The sequence below is a fragment of the Perognathus longimembris genome, chromosome 5 (genome assembly GCF_023159225.1).
Source record: "Perognathus longimembris pacificus isolate PPM17 chromosome 5, ASM2315922v1, whole genome shotgun sequence".
NCBI lineage: Eukaryota > Metazoa > Chordata > Mammalia > Rodentia > Heteromyidae > Perognathus > Perognathus longimembris.
In genome coordinates, this window is record NC_063165.1 from 84,473,380 (window position 1) to 84,489,375 (window position 15,996).

Consider the following 15,996-nt stretch of genomic DNA (forward strand, 5'->3'; position numbering starts at 1 on the left):
GGAATAGTTGTTTACCCACCTAAAGAAATAGTTGTTTATCCACCTAATGTCCTAATGTCCATACCTGTCCATTTTCCATCTGGACAGAAACTTGCTTTCTTGCCTTTGTTACTTGCTATATATATATATATATATATATATATATATATATATATATATATATATATATATATAGCCTCTGACTGGTTACTTCCAACCAGTCCATTATCCCCAAACACTTCCTTCCTGCCCCCAGTCCAGTTATTCCTGCTTCCTTGTAATGGGCCACAATTGGGTTTATGTTCCAAATGGAACTTTTCTGGTTTATGCCAAGGGTGTGTTCTCTCACGTTGTTCATGTTAACTGGTCCTGTGAACTTGTCAGCCTTTTTCCTGACCTTTTCAAAAGTCTCTTTTAACAGGATAACATCCCTCACCAAGGTTGCCACCTGGGAACTTGCAGTTCAAGGCCATCCTCTTACTACACTGCTGTGCCCAGTGCAGATCTGGACCCTGAAAGCCCCAGCCCTAGGGACTCCTTGATGTGCCCAAGCTGCAGGAGGTAGCCAGAGGAGACCATGACACCCTCTGGCCCTGATAACCATTCTTATGGAAATGATGAGGACTTTTACCAACCAAACTGGATGGTGCCAGGCCAAATGACGAATCAGAGACCCCTGACCACTTCTCCCCTTTTCAGCAGGAAGTAGATCCAGAAGAGACAACCTCCGCCCATGCTCCCAGCCTGGTACCCCTCCTCTATTAATAAAAAACAAAAAGGGGAGATGTGGGGCACGCCTGCCCAGACACCTTGCAGCATTACGAGGTGGTTCTAGCTGGCCCCGTCTCTTTTCCCAGCCTCGAACCGCGTGTGAGCCAAGATGGCCACTGGTGAACCCAAAGGTGGTCCTGTGGGCCGTGACGTAGATGTAGGCCACCCCTTGGGGAGGTCCCTCGGAGCTCCACCCTGACGGACAGATCAGGCATCCATTCACAGCCCCTACATTGGTGCATGTACCCCTCCCCTTCTGCCGCCCTCTGACCCGTTTAAAAGAACAGCTCATTGCCGCCATTAAAGAGAGTCTTAGGGGCTGGGGATATGGCCTAGTGGCAAGAGTGCTTGCCTCGTACACATGAGGCCCTGGGTTCGATTCCCCAGCACCACATATACAGAAAATGGCCAGAAGTGGCGCTGTGGCTTAAGTGGCAGAGCGCTAGCCTTGAGCAAGAAGAAGCCAGGGGCAGTGCTCAGGCCCTGAGTCCAAGCCCCAGGACTGGCCAAAAAAAAAAAAAAAAAAAAAAGAGAGAGAGAGTCTTAGTGCTGACTGGCTCCCAGACTGTCTGTGTGTCCTCCATCGAGAGGGGGGCTGGGTGGCAGTCTGTCGGCCCTTTCCTCTTCTTGGCCCTGTCCGCGTGGGGCGTGCTTTCCCATCTCTCCTGCAGGACAGGAGAGCCTGGGAGGCTAAAAAACCCCAACAAGCTCTCTTGCCCATTCAGCGATCAGGTTTTTAGATCTGAGAAAGATTCATTTGTTGAGCTCTCTGTATATAATGGATGCTAGGCCTTTGTCTGATTTATTGCTGCTAAATATCTTTTCCCAATTGGTTGGCTGTTTTTCTAGTTTAGTAGCTATGTCTTTAGCTGTGCAGAAACTTTTTACTTTAATTTAGTCCCATTTGTCAAAGTCTCTCTCCAATCTGTTGTGCCCCTGGGACTCTGTAGGAAGTTCCTGCCTGTGCCTATAAGTTTTAGTGTCTCTCCTACTCTGTCCTATAGTAGTTTCAGAGTTTCAGGTCTGCTATTGAGGCCTTTAATCCATTTTGAGTTGATATTAGTACATGGTGACAGGCTGGGTTCTACTTTTAGTTTTCTGTGTGTGGCTGCCCAGTTTGCCCAGCACCAATAGTTGAAAAGGCTGTTTTTTCCAATGTATATCTTTGGCTCCTTTGTCAAATATCAGCTGACTGTAAGTATGTGGTTTTATGTCTGGATCTTCTAATCTAGTCCATTGATCTTCGGGTCTATATTTATGCCAGTACCAACCTGTTTTTGCTATTAGGGCTCTGTAGTAGAGCTTGAAATCTGATATTGTGATGCCACCTGCATTGCTTCTTTTGCCTGGAATTGCTTTGGCTCTTCTAGGTCTTTTGTTGTTCCATATGAATTTTTGGTTTGTTTTCTCTATTTCAGTAAAGAATGCGATTGGGATTTTGATGGGGATTTCACTGAATTTGTGTGTCATTTTTGGCAGTATGGCCATCTTCACAATATTGATTCTACCTATCCATGAACATGGAAGGTCCTTCCATTTCCTGGGGTCCTCTTTGATTTCTTTCTTTAGATCTTTATAGCTTTCACTAAATAGATCCTTTACATCTTTGGTTTGGTTAATTCCTAGATATTTTATTCTTTTTGAGGCTATTGCAAATGGTTTTTTTTTTTCATGATTTCCCTTTCTACTTGTACATTGTTGATGTACAGAAAGGCTACTGATTTTGTGCATTCATTTTATATCCTGCTACTTCGCCACAGTAGTTTATTAGTTCTGGGAGTTTGGAGTTGCTGTGTCGCCTGGTTGGCTGAAACATCCCTGCTCACTCCCTTTCTTTTCTCTGGGAGATGACATAAACGGTTAGTGCTTTGTTTTATTTGGCAGGATGAGTCCCGTCTCCCTGGTGGCCCACATGGACAGGCCCATGCTCCAACTCCTCCTCTCATGCTCTCCCATCCAGTTGGCATCAACAGCCTCAAGCTCACCTGTGCTCTCAAGCCCCTTTCCTCTGCCCTGTCCCAGCAAGCTGACCTTTGCTTCATCTCACTTGTAGAGTCTGGGGACTGCTCTAGACTGCTGATCAGGGCTCTGGAGTCTCCTCTAGACTGTGGTTGAGGACTCTGGGGACTGCTCTAGATGCTGCCCAGGGCTCTGAAATATCAGGAAACTCGTTACTAGGAAACCATGAACCCACGTCACATTTAGAAATTCTGTATTTAGTAGGAAACACAAGTGATAATGTGGCTTTATTTTTGGCAGAACAGAGCCTTAGTAATGAGTTTGCTTTTTTTTTGGCCAGTCCTGGGGCTTGAACTCAGGGCCTGAGCACTGTCCCTGGCTTCTTTTTGCTCACGGCTTGCACTCTACCACTTAAGCCATGGCGCCACTTCTATATATATGTGGTGCTGGGGAATTGAACCCAGGGCTTCATGCATATGGGGTGAGCACTCTTGCCACTAGGCCATACTCCCAGCTCTGCATTTTTTAGTTATTGCAAATCTTAAGATTTTTTTCACTTATTTCTATTTTATGTTTTGAAGTGATAATTCACATTTTAAACCAAATATTGCTTTTAGTTGTTACTGATGTTGGTTTTGAAATGGAAGTTTTATGAATCTGTAGTTTTATGTAAAAATGCTACCTTAATACCTATCTGACAGATCCTTTAACAGACCTGGGGGACAACTTTGTCCTTTCAGCTTTTCCTTTGACTGGATTAAGAACAACACAACACTTCCCTAGCAACTGAATAACCTAGGGACAGGCTATTGGTGTGTAAGCTCCTCACCGCTCTGGAACGCGTTTTGCTAACACAGTTTCTCCAGGTTATTTGCAGCGGAGACTCACTTCCTCACATCACTTTTACAAAGGTCCATTCATTCTCTGTCATTAGTACGGAGGGGTATGAATCTGAGGCGGGACCAATGCCTTCCCTATGGCTGTGCGGACACAGCCCCCAGGGCCAGGCTCTGAAGTCACTTCTTCCCACACTGACAGGAGCCGTCTGGCTCCCAGTATCACCCCTCTCTGTAGGACACATTGGGTGACAATGCCATATTTCGATGTTTGACACAGGGTTTCCCAGCCCTCCTTCTTCCTTACTGTGCAAGTCGAACCAGCGTCTCGGGCCTGTGATCACTGCTAAGCATTATTTGCTGTGGTAATGGGATTTTCAGCTTTTGATGTGCATGAAAATAATGTGAGCTTGGATTTCTATAATTACGTAGAAATTAAGCGCTATAGCACATACACTTAAAACACTCAATATAGCATTTTTTTTTATTTTCACAAAGTGTGTGTGTGTGTGTGTGTGTGTGTGTTCAAAAATGGCAAATTTCTCCTCCCTATCTGCTGCCTTCACTGGTCTGTTTTGAAAACATGCAAATTAATTTTAATATTGGAGTTAGGCATTTGCAAGGAAGGAAAATCTGTTGTTAGAATATTATGTGGCTCATATTTCATTTGTATTTCATTTTGAATAACTGATTGTTGCCTTGCTTCATCTAGTATCACAGATGATAAACAGGAGTTTCTGTATTCATATTTTCATGTTCCTTTTCAGCTTCATTCCTAATATTGGATTCTGTCAGTTGATATGATTTTAATTACTGAGATTCAATGTGTGTATAGAAATGACCTTTCAGTTTCTCTGAATAAACAAGCCCAGGAAGTTCAGGGTCGTGAGAAAGTCATTAGTCATGACCTTGAAGAATTAAGATAGCGAAGAAATCCAGGAAAAGGGATACTGTTGACAAAGAATGATAGTCCACACTATTTTTTTGTTAAAAGACAAATATTGAATGGTAAAACAAAGCCAGACACCAGTGGCTTATGCCTGTAATCCTAGCAACGCAGGAGGCTGAGGTAGAGGTTTGAGGTACGTCTGGACAGAAAAGTCTGTGAGACTCTCATCTCTAGTTAACCACCAAAAAGCAGGAAGTGGAGATGTCAAGTGGTAGAGTGGGAGAAAAAAACAAAGCTCAGGTATTGTGTCTAGGCCCTGAGTTCAAGCCTCATGGCCGCACTCATACACAAAGGAGAGAAAACAATAAAAAGCCTTAGTAAAATCATTGCTAATGAGGCACATTAGCCTGGGTGACACAGTAGTGAAAAGTGTGCTGTCAGAGTCCTTGCTCTGCTAGTGGCACGATCTCCAAACCTGGACCTCCACAATAACCCATAGAAGGAACTGAGAATTACTTTTCTTTATAATGTTTCCTCAAATGCAACGTGTGGACAGTAACCAGGACACGATGCATTATTTATTCAAATGATCGATGAGAAGAAAAATGAGTGGAGGAATGTACGAATTATCACCATGCCTTGCAAAGGTAGCAGCAAAAAGGAATTCTTTTTTTACACATAGCAAACTGTCTAAATTGATATAAATTCTGTGTTGCTGCAAAAATTAAAATAAGAAATTAACCCCTGCTTAAAATCTCATCCCATTTCTATTCTCTTAGTTAGGGTTTTGACCTCTACTCTGGGCAGATAACTGTCCTTGGAAGACAAGCCACAAACAGGTGGCTCAAAGAAGGCTAACTGGGAGGAACAATAGGAGTTCCTGTGTGCTGGTTTGCTTGGGTCCCCTCTAAAACAAAAGTGGGAATTCTTTCGTCAGAGGATTCAATGAGCTTCTTTTGCACATTCATCTTAATTTTAATACAAGGTCAAAGAGAATTGAAAGACTTATTGAAATTATTCAGGGCCACGTTGGTGCTAAATGGGTGAGTCAGAATCAAACCTTCCCTTACTGGGCTCAAAAGCCAGAACTTTGTTTCATTCAACCAAAGTCAGTGAATTTTGCATGTTAAAATCCGGTGTGAATCCGAGTAGTAAAAGCAGCTCAAAAGAATGGAGTTTCGTTGGGCTTCAGGACATAATCCTTCATTAGAACTGGCATCCAAGAATTTTCGGGTGAGAACCTAACAATGTTGTTGCAGTTATTTAAGGCAACGGCTTAATTCTATCAGAGCCGTGGAAACCACGTATACAGTAAGTACTCAATAAATCTTAGCCGGCGGTCTGTGTGCTTTTTAATTTTTTTATTGTTATTATAAAGGTGATGCACAGATGAGTTACAGTCACCTAAGTTGGATAGAGCACATCTCTCCGCGGTCAGCGTCGTCCTCCCTCCCCTTGCTCTCTCCCCCTGTTTCCTTCCTATCACCTGTGTAATTTTACCTGGTGCACATGCACTTGGAGGATCCGTGACAATTGGAACAGAAATGAGAGAGGGTGGGGGTTTGTTTTTTTGTTGTTTTTTTTTTCCTTGCAGGCCAAATTGACCTCAGACCTGGAGAAAGGATGGGATTCCTCTCCGTGACCCTCGTTCTTCCTTTCCTTGGAGCAACGAGGAAGCCGTACACCATTTTTCTGCCTTCCTCTCAGCCCGACGACGGCGGAGCGCCCCGGGCGGAGGTGGGGGGGGGGGGTCGCGTTCCCAGCCCCGGGCGGAAGGGGGCCCCCTTCTTCCAAGCCCTGGGCGAGGGCGTCCGTTCACCCCCCCCACCCCCCCGCAGGCCTCCCCGGGCGGAGTGAGGCGCCCCGGAGGCGGGGCGGGCGGGGTCACCCGCGCCCCCGGGCGCAGCCCCGGGAGAAGGTGAGCGCGCGGAGGACGCGCCTGAGCCGGCCGAGGAGCAGGTCCCGGAAGCGGTCTCCCACCAGGAAGTAGAAGACGGGGTCGACGACGCTGTTGAGGAAGGCGAGGGGCCGCGCGGCGACGTAGAGCGCGCGGACGAGCGCGCGCGCGCAGCGGGGGCCGCGCCAGGCGCCCAGGCGCGCGGCGATGCGCGCGTTGCGCAGCACGTGGTACGGCGTGAGGAGCACCGAGAAGACGACCACGGCCAGGACGACGAGCCGCAGGGGCTTCTCCAGCGGCAGCGCCGACGCCACCTGCCGGTTGCGCCGCCGCAGCAGCACGGCCGTCCGGTGATAGAAGAAGCCCATGGCCGCCAGGGGCAGGAGGAAGCCCAGCACGGTGAGGCACAGGCTGTAGATGAGGCTGTAGCGCGGGTCCCCGGAGCTGGCGTAGTCGGCGCAGCGGGTGCCCGCCCCGTCCTCGTCCTCGCCGCCGGCCGCCGGGTGGATCACGGGCAGGATGGGCAGCAGCCCCAGGGTGACCCACCCCCAGACGGCCAGCGAGACGAGCGCGGCGAGCTCGCGCCTCTGCAGCGGGTGCTCGCGGAAGGGGTGGCGCAGCAGCAGGTAGCGGTCCAGGCTGATGAAGGCCAGGAAGAGCACGCTGCCGTACAGGTTGGCGTGCAGCACGTAGCGGTTGAGCACGCACAGCGCCGGCCCGTGCACCCAGGCGTCGCGCGCGTAGCTCCGCATCAGCAGCGGCAGCGTGCACAGGAACGCCAGGTCCGACACGGACAGGTTGAACAGGTACACGTGGCTGCTGTTCCACTTCTTCAGGCAGAACAGGGAGCCGAGCACCACGGTGGCGTTGCCCAGGATGCCCAGGGCGAACTCGATCCCGTAGAACACGGGCAGGTAGTACTTCTCCAGAGCGGCCTCGGCGGCCAGCCAGTGCTGGCACGTGGAGTTCCACGCCTGGGGGAGACAGGAAAGACCAGGGCCGCGCGCGCTTAGGGTGACGGGGGGGTGCGGAACGGGGCCTGGTCACCGTCAGCCCCGCCCGGGGCGCTCGGGCCCGGAACCCCAGCCGCGGTAACGGGGAGGTGGAGGCGTGAGGCTGGTGGCACTCCAAACGCACAGAGATGGAGACCCCCTGTCTCCACATTACAGTTGGCAGGTGAACAGTGGAGAGCAGGTTCAGCCCAGGCACTCATAAACACACCCAGGAATGCCAGTACCCGGACCATGCTAATAAGGCCATACACCTTGCCCCCCCACCCCCCAAAAACAAACCTCCTAGTAATCAATGCCGTGTAAACACTTCTCCAGGCCACGAGGGTCATTTCCTCTCGTGCAATGAGCCTACCCCGCTGTGGTTGGATAGGGTATTTCAAGAACTTAAATTAAAAAAAATCTGCTGGGTTGCCATTATTGATACGTTTATTTCCAGCGAGAAATCAAGGTTGAGAAGAAGCTTTTCTTTTTTCTTTTTCTGTCAGTCCTGGGCCTTGGACTCAGGGCCTGAGCACTGTCCCTGGCTTCTTCTTGCTCAAGGCTAGCACTCTACCACTTGAGCCATAGCGCCACTTAGGCTTTTTCTGTGTATATGGTGCTGAGGAATCGAACCAAGGCACATGCTAGACAATCACTCTACCACTAAGCCACATTCCTAGCCCCAAGAGAAGAAATTTTTCTAAGTTTCTTCTCATAATTTAGGCTTCTGAGTATTATTCACGGTCAAGTAACTCATTGAATATTGTATTTGGTAGGTGGATTACAACAAGAGCAAACGTATCAGGGGCTGGGAATATGGCCTAGTGGTAAAGTGCTCTCCTCCTATACATGAAGCCCTGGGTTTGATTCCTCAGCACCACATATATAGAAAAAAGCTGGAAGTGGCGCTGTGGCTCAAGTGGCAGAGTGCTAGCCTTGAACAAAAAGAAGCCAGGGACAGTGCTCGGGCCCTGAGTTCAAGCCCCAGGACTGGCAAAAAAAGAAAAGAAAAGAAACTCGGTAGAATTTTCTTTAGTGACCTATCTGCACGATTCGTGCCTATTTTTCGTCAAAAGCTTATTCTAAACAAATTTATTTCCTGTCAAATTGCTGGCATCCTAACAGTGTTTTACTGATTAAAAAGTAGTATTGTTATTTGTAGTCATTACCTTTAAGCCATTCTAAGTCATATGAGCGTGCAGCTATCTGCGTGGCCACCTGTCACTAACTCCAACTCTCAATCCTGGGGCAAGAGACATGATGTTGCTGGAGGCCTGGGCGGCGTGGATTTTCCCTATTATTGGCATCGCTGGCACTAAAATCTGTTGATTTCTCAACGTCATGTTTTCCAACTCCCTTCAAACCTCTCTCCTTACTTACTCTGCCCTGTTTGCCATTACAAATCACCAAGATGACTGGCTACCTGCTCACCCGGGCGGAAACCACTCATTGAGTTTAATTTGGATGCCATTCAGGATCCCACACGCATCTTTTCTTGTACGGTCTCATTGGCTTTCTTTCTCATTGAAATTACAGCGTTTCCATTGACATCTAACCATTCAGCGGTTTCAAAACTATGCACAGACAACGGCAAGTTTTCTCTGGTTTAACATGTGCCTTTCCTCAACATACCTTGATTTCTGAAAAGAGCTGTTTCAGTAAGAGTTTTGACATCCTGACACCACTGTTCCCCAATCTTCTCCAGCTTGGCTCTCATGTCTCCAAACTAGTTGGCCTGCTATTTGATGCCCTCGTGGCCATTTATTTAGCCTTCTTTGACTCCTCAGCTGCTTTCCATACCATGGCTGTGGAAAACACTTTCCTTTGCCTTCTGTGACACGACAATGCCTTCATTTCCTTTGAATTATTTTGTAGCTCACGTGTGAACTTCTGGATTCCTCAGACCCAGCTTTCTCTGCTCTCTTTGTCTTTGTCTACTCTCGGTGTTTCACACACATCCCTGCCTTTAGAAATCCTAAACTCTCCAACTTCATTATTAATTCTGAAGCAATACCCGCTGTCCCAGTAAAATGCTTTCGCTGCCTCCTCAGGTCCCCACCACAGAAATCCTGGCAATATCTTTAGAGTGGCCTACAGCCTCACTCCTACAACTTTGTTCCTACAACTTAACTCCAATCATGAACCAACTCTCAGATCTCACTGAGTACAATTTCTAACCTAGACCATCAACATCTCTGTCTTAGACAGTGTCATAGCTTCCTATTGCTATTGCCTTCTCACATCTTCTGTGGCCCACACTCAATTCATCTATAGCCAAACAACCTTAATTTACAGCTCCAGATGTAATCGCATTGCTTTCCTACGCCAAAACACAAAACCACAATGGAGATGACGCCCATTTCACCCTGGCCCCAATTTTCCACTTCAACTTTTCACTCTTCTCCTTGCTCATTTTTCTTTCTTCCTGCTTCTTCAATGCACTCAGGGGTTCCAATATGCAATTCTCTCTCTCTCTCTCTCCTCTCTCTCTCTCTCTCTCTCTCTCTCTCTCTCTCTCTCTCTCTCTCTCTCTCTGAATCTTTGTTAAATGCCTTGGTTTTGTTTCTATTTTTCTCCCATGATGTCTGTCTATCATGCACATTTCCTCCTGGCCTCAGTTCGAGTCAGCCTCTTCCCAAATCAGTTCTCTGACTCACCACTCATGGTCTTCCCTGTTTATATTTCCATCATGTATTTGAAGTTTCCTTAGTATTTCTCACAAATTTGTTTTGCTTATTCAGTGATGGACAGTGTTTATCTTCTAGACCTGGTACAGTGGCAGGGAGTCAGCCAGTGGTATGAAAACACAGGTTGTTGTGAGGAGATGGTCATAAACATCTGCTTGTTTGCAAAGTAGTTCTATAAACATTTCCGTGGAGTTCAGATAAGACTAGTCCATCTGCCAAACTAAAACCATTGCTTTATTTCACTATGAAATTTGACACTATGTAATGTGGAAAATATTCAGACTTGTCATTGCAGTAATAATACCCTTTAGAAGAACATTTGTATAAAATAAGTTTCAGAAACTAAGGCATTTAATGAACGAGATATTAATAACACAAAAATCAAAAAGGTCTTTCCAAAGTGCTGATCATTTCACCCAAGCATGAGAATCAGCTAGTTTTCACTGTGTCCTATCTCTTTTGGTTTAGCTAGGCGTCATGTTTATTTTTTATTTGCTTATTGTTTTCCTAAAGGAAGCATGTATGCGACAACAGGGAGAGTTTCACGGAGGAAAAATGAGGGAGGGGGTAACAAGTTGAACAAGAAATGGACTCACTGCCTTACATATGAAACTGTAACCCCTCTGTTCTTCACTTTGACAATGAAGAAAAAAAAAGGGTTTTAGAAGGCAAGAAATATAGCAAAGGGGTTAATGAACCTCCTTGGTTTTGGTTAATATCTTCTTCTTCAACGTTCCCTATTATTCTGAAGTGTGTGCAGCAGCTTTCAATCCATCCCTTCCGGAAACTCTCTCCTTTGACCTCTATGACATGCCAGTCTCCTTGCTTCTCTTCTTGCTCAGACTCTTTTGTAGCTAATCCTTCTTGGTTCAAGCTTTAAATGTTGGAGTTCTTTCCGTCCCTTTGTCATTTTGGCTTTACTGAAAAAATTAGTGTATACACTCAAAGAATAGGATAATGACAAGTTTCCTTGAGATATGAAAAATCCTTTGTTTCATTTCTGGATTTTCTTTGCTTCCCTGGTTACACTAGGCTATATCTCTGCCTAAAAAGTGCTGAGTTATGGCTGTACTTTATTGAATTTCTATGTAACAGAAAGGTTTCACCGTCATAAAGGAAAATATATCCAGAAAACCTTGGCAAATGCACACAAGATTACTGATTCCAGCCAAGCGCCAGTGGTTCGCGCCTATCATCCTAGATACTCAGGAGACCGAGGCCTGGGCATGGCAGTTAAGTCCATGGGACTCAGGAAGCTCAAAGTGGAGCTGTCGCTCAGGTGGTAGAGTGCTGGTCTTGAGCAAAATAAAACACTCAGGAAGAGCATAGAGGCCTGGAGTTCAACCCCCCGGGCCCTGAGTTTTAGCCCCAGAAGCAGCGTGCACGCACACTCGCCCATGTGCCCGCGCACACACACACACACACGCACACACACACACACGACTAATTCCAGCTACAAAAAGATGATTGATTACAACCACTCAGACAAGTTAGGGTCAGGTGGAGTTGGGTGGTGGAGTAAGGTGATGGAGAACTTTCTGGTTACCACACCTTTGCTTCATGCTTTTCTATAGAAGCTTTGTATCAGCACAAAAGACATAGTAATTGGGGCTGGGAATATGGCCTAGTGGCAAGAGTGCTTGCCTCCTACACATGAAGTTCTCGGTTCGATTCCCCCGCACCACATATATGGAAAACGGCCAGAAGGGGCGCTGTGGCTCAGGTGGCAGAGTGCTAGCCTTGAGCAAAAAGAAACCAGGGACAGTGCTCAGGCCCTGAGTCCAAGGCCCAGGACTGGCCAAAACAAACAAAAAAGACATAGTAATTGTCTAATGTCTAAAGATACAAGTATCCCACTCTGTAGCACCTTTGAATAATGAACAGACAGCATATCAAAATTAATAACAGAAAGCTGGAGCATGTGGAAGTGGAGGCTGAGGTTTTAGGGGGAGAGGAAAGGTGGGTAAACACAGCCATTCTGTTCAATGGACACTTGTTTAAATGAAACCCAGAAACTTGAAGAGATAGGTGGGGTTGGAATGAACGAGAACAGGAGAGCGATGGAAAGGTGACGGTGATCAAGATACATTGTACTCATAAATTGACATGCTCACTTGAATCCCCTTTGTGCAACTACTTACAAGTCATTTAAAAGTTAGAGGCAAGTAGACAAAAATAAAAAACAAGCTTCAGTCATTTTTAATGTTTGGGTTCCTTTTCCCTCTATAGTTTCTTATTTCTCTGAATTTGGATTTGTAAAAATGAGATTATGCTTTTAATCCATGTCTTTCATTTTTAGAGCAGCTCTCTATATCCATATATTAATAAGTTTTTTATTGTACTAGCCTGGGGCTTGAACTCAGGGCCTGGATGCTGTCTCTAAGGATTTTGCTCAAGGCTTTCCACTTTGGGCTGTTTGGTAGTTAATTGGAAATAAGAGTCTCATTGACTCTTCTGCCAGGCTGGCTTTGAACCATGGTCCTCAAACCTCAGCTCCCCGTTAGCTAGGATGACAGGCATGAACCACCAGCACCCCCCAATAAATTCTATCCAACAGTTGCTGGCCAATTTGTCTTTTTGAAGTGCCAATTTGGAGGGAACCGTATCCTGAATGGAATGATATCTGTAGATGGGAGTATTTGTAGTGCGGCATCACAGTTGTACAAATTAAGGAACTGCGCTGGTCCTCTAAGCAACTCTCCTGACTGAAGAGGAACGTTTCTCGTGAATACTGACTAGTCTTTCTTCTACTTTCTAGTAGTTCTAATCTTAATTTGAGAAAATGGAACCAATTGCAAGTATAACAGATTTTGCTGAATTCGTTGATATAAAATATATTAGCAGTTAGAGTGAAATAATTAGTTCCTAGTCCAAAAATATTCCCATATGTGTTAGAATTAATGAACCAGAAGAACTATCTAATTTACTAACATAACATGGGAGTATTCACTTTTAATTTGGAATAATGCCTCTACTATTTTAGATATTTTCACCTTTTTGAATACTATTATTTACAAAATAAAAAATATTACTTACAAATATATTTGACAATTCCTAAAGCTTTGTTTCTTTAAAACAATTATAACTTAATTCTGAACTTCTATGGTTAAAAAAATTTTATATAGTAACAAGATAATATTTATTAACAACTGCTGTTTTCATTGCTAAGCAATTTAAATGAAAATTATATATTCACACTGAAAAAGACATAATACAGTATCAGTGACTTCATTTTTTATATATTACATAAATTATGCCAGAAACTAAATGACTGTGTAGCATCAAATTATAACTTACTGAGTTCTTTAAAACTGACAAAACTTTGAAAAGCTTTGGATGATCTAATGGCAATGATTTGTTCAATATAGCATTTTTTATTTAGCAAATTCTTGAGATCATCTCATTTTATCACATGCAAATTCTAAACTTAATATTTTCAATAACGCTAAGCTCCATTTCATGTATTATATGCCCAATGTGAAAACGTTTCATGTGATAGTTTCATGTGACTTAAGATCTTTCATTTTTTCCCCCAAACAGTTATATTTACATCCAAGCAAATGCAGTTACTATTTTTGTTGAGAGATTAGCAAACACGGTGTCCATTTCTACAGGAAATACACATGGTGTTTGGAAATTAAAGCAGGCCATTTAATTTTGTAGAGAAACAATTGTAAAAGGAAAGATTAGGACTTTCTTTTACTTTCTCCATCTTACCCGGGCATTTCCCCACCTCCCTTGCCCACAGACCACTGCAAGGGGCGTCAGCAGGAGGCCTGGGCTGACTCTGCTCCTGGATACCAGCCTTGGAGCCTCACTTACCATTCTGCCCCGAGGTCCTCTCTTCCCTCTGAGCAGCTCTGCCGGCAGTGCACACAGCTCCTGACCTAGTGCGGTTGCTGCTGACATGACCAGTGCCGTCAGATTTGCATATCATGTGGACAAGCTTAATAATTCAAGAACCCAGGGCTAATTTATTCAAGTCATAGAGGCTCACACAGGGTGCCTCATTCTGCAGCAAACAGAGTAAACAGAGTTTCAGAACGCCCCAGCTGAAATTAGTTTATCCTCTACCAAAATCCTTGTTCTCATAACTAGGTGCTCGGTTAGGCAATGCAGAGTGCTAAACACATTCTGTTGGGTATGCAGCGGCAGTGTTTCTTCATTGTCAAGTGTTTGGTGAGCTCCGTGTTAGGCATACAATCACTAAACTGATGTTATAAACTGCTTCGAGGGAAACTACAAAAGTGCAACCCTGCAGAAGTCTGGATGCAGCCCCGTTTAGGGAGAAGACCACTTGAGATCGCTTTCTATTTGAGTCTCTAACTGAATTCAAGAGACACAGCAACACGTACCCAGTGGTCCCGGCCTGGGAGGAGGGTGCTGTCTACACCACAGGCCTCAGGGAGGCCGCTCAGACACTCCAGTCTGTGCAGAGGACCTCTGGATGCAAGCCTGGGCTTCTCCCAGGCTTGTGTTCCCTGCCTGCTGGTTGGTCGCATGGCCAGACTGGCATTAGAAACTCACCTTGGAGTTGCAAACTGTGGCTCACTCCTGTAATCCCAGCTACTCAGGTATAGATAGGAGGAACGCAGTCAGAGCATAGCTCTGGGCCAAAACCGAGAATCTATCTGAAAAATAAAGCCAAATGGACTGGAGGTCTGGCTCAAGTGGCACAGGTCCTGTCTAGCAAGTTCAAGGCTCAAGTTGTAAAACTCCGGTACCACCTACCACATGCACACACTTGCTGACAAGCAATGCAACTCCATTGTCCACCCAGTGCACGGATTGTACACCCACACAACGCCATACTGCAGGCTCCCTGCCCAGTACCCCTTCTTCCCAGTATCTGGGTTTAAAACTCTAAAACCCCAAAATGCATTATAAAATACGGGACATATAGAATTAAAATAGAACACAGAATAGCAAGCTGTGTTGTAAAACATTTTTGCATGTGTGTGTGTATATATATGCCTGTTTCCATAAATCCTGTACTTAAATGTATGTACATGTATGAAATATACATTAATTTATATATAATGCATGCATACAATGTCGGTTCACCTGTGCCATTCGATGTGCTTTTCGCTATTTCTGTATTCCCGCAGAGTCTGGTGATGTGTGGGGTGCTTGTAGTTACTATGATGAGCTTCCGTCATTTCCCAGGTTAGTAACCAGGAGCTCTGGCGTCTGTGGTTTCCCCGCGGCGCCCGGGCCCACGGCCTCGGAAGTGAGCTCCCGGGGGAACGCGGCGGGGCCGGGGCTGGGCGGCAGCCAGGGAAAGCGGGGATGCGCGCAGCTGGCCCGCACGGGGAGCACCCACCGCCTCGGGGGATGGGGAGGACCGAGCCCACACGGGGAGCACCCACCGCCTCGGGGGATGGGGAGGACCGAGCCCGCACGGGGAGCACCCACCGCCTCGGGGGATGGGGAGGACCGAGCGCGCACGGAGAGCACCCACCGCCTTGGAGGATGGGGAGCACCAAGCGCGCACGGAGAGCACCCACCGCCTCGGGGGATGGGGAAGACCGAGCGCGCACGGAGAGCACCCACCGCCTCGGGGGATGGGGAGGACCGAGCGCGCACGGAGAGCACCCACCGCCTCGGGGGATGGGGAAGACCGAGCGCGCACGGAGAGCACCCACCGCCTCGGAGGATGGGGGTACTGAGTGCACACGGAGAGCACCCACTGCTTTGAAGGATGGGGAGCACCAAGCGCGCACGGAGAGCACCCACCGCTTCGGAGGATGGGGAGCACCGAGCGCGCACGGAGAGCACCCACCGCTTCGGAGGATGGGGAGCACCGAGCGCGCACGGAGAGCACCCACCGCCTCGGAGGATGGGGAGCACCGAGCGCGCACGGAGAGCACCCACCGCTTCGGAGGATGGGGAGCACCAAGCGCGCACGGAGAGCACCCACCACTTTGGAGGATGGGGAGCACCCACCAATTTGGAAGATGGGGAGCACCGAGCGCGCACGGAGAGC

At 46.8% G+C, this 15,996-nt stretch overlaps 1 protein-coding gene across 1 annotated transcript; it reads right to left on the reverse strand.

The window, feature by feature from the left end:
• Positions 1-6,318: 6,318 nt before the first annotated feature.
• Sucnr1 (succinate receptor 1) lies at positions 6,319-13,899 on the reverse strand. The gene is made up of 2 exons (XM_048345865.1): positions 13,833-13,899; positions 6,319-7,305 (listed from the first exon to the last, which is right to left on the reverse strand). Exons 1-2 carry the CDS (start codon positions 13,833-13,835, stop codon positions 6,319-6,321), a joined length of 990 nt encoding a protein of 329 aa, XP_048201822.1. The 5' UTR covers positions 13,836-13,899.
• Between the last annotated feature and the right edge of the window lie 2,097 nt (positions 13,900-15,996).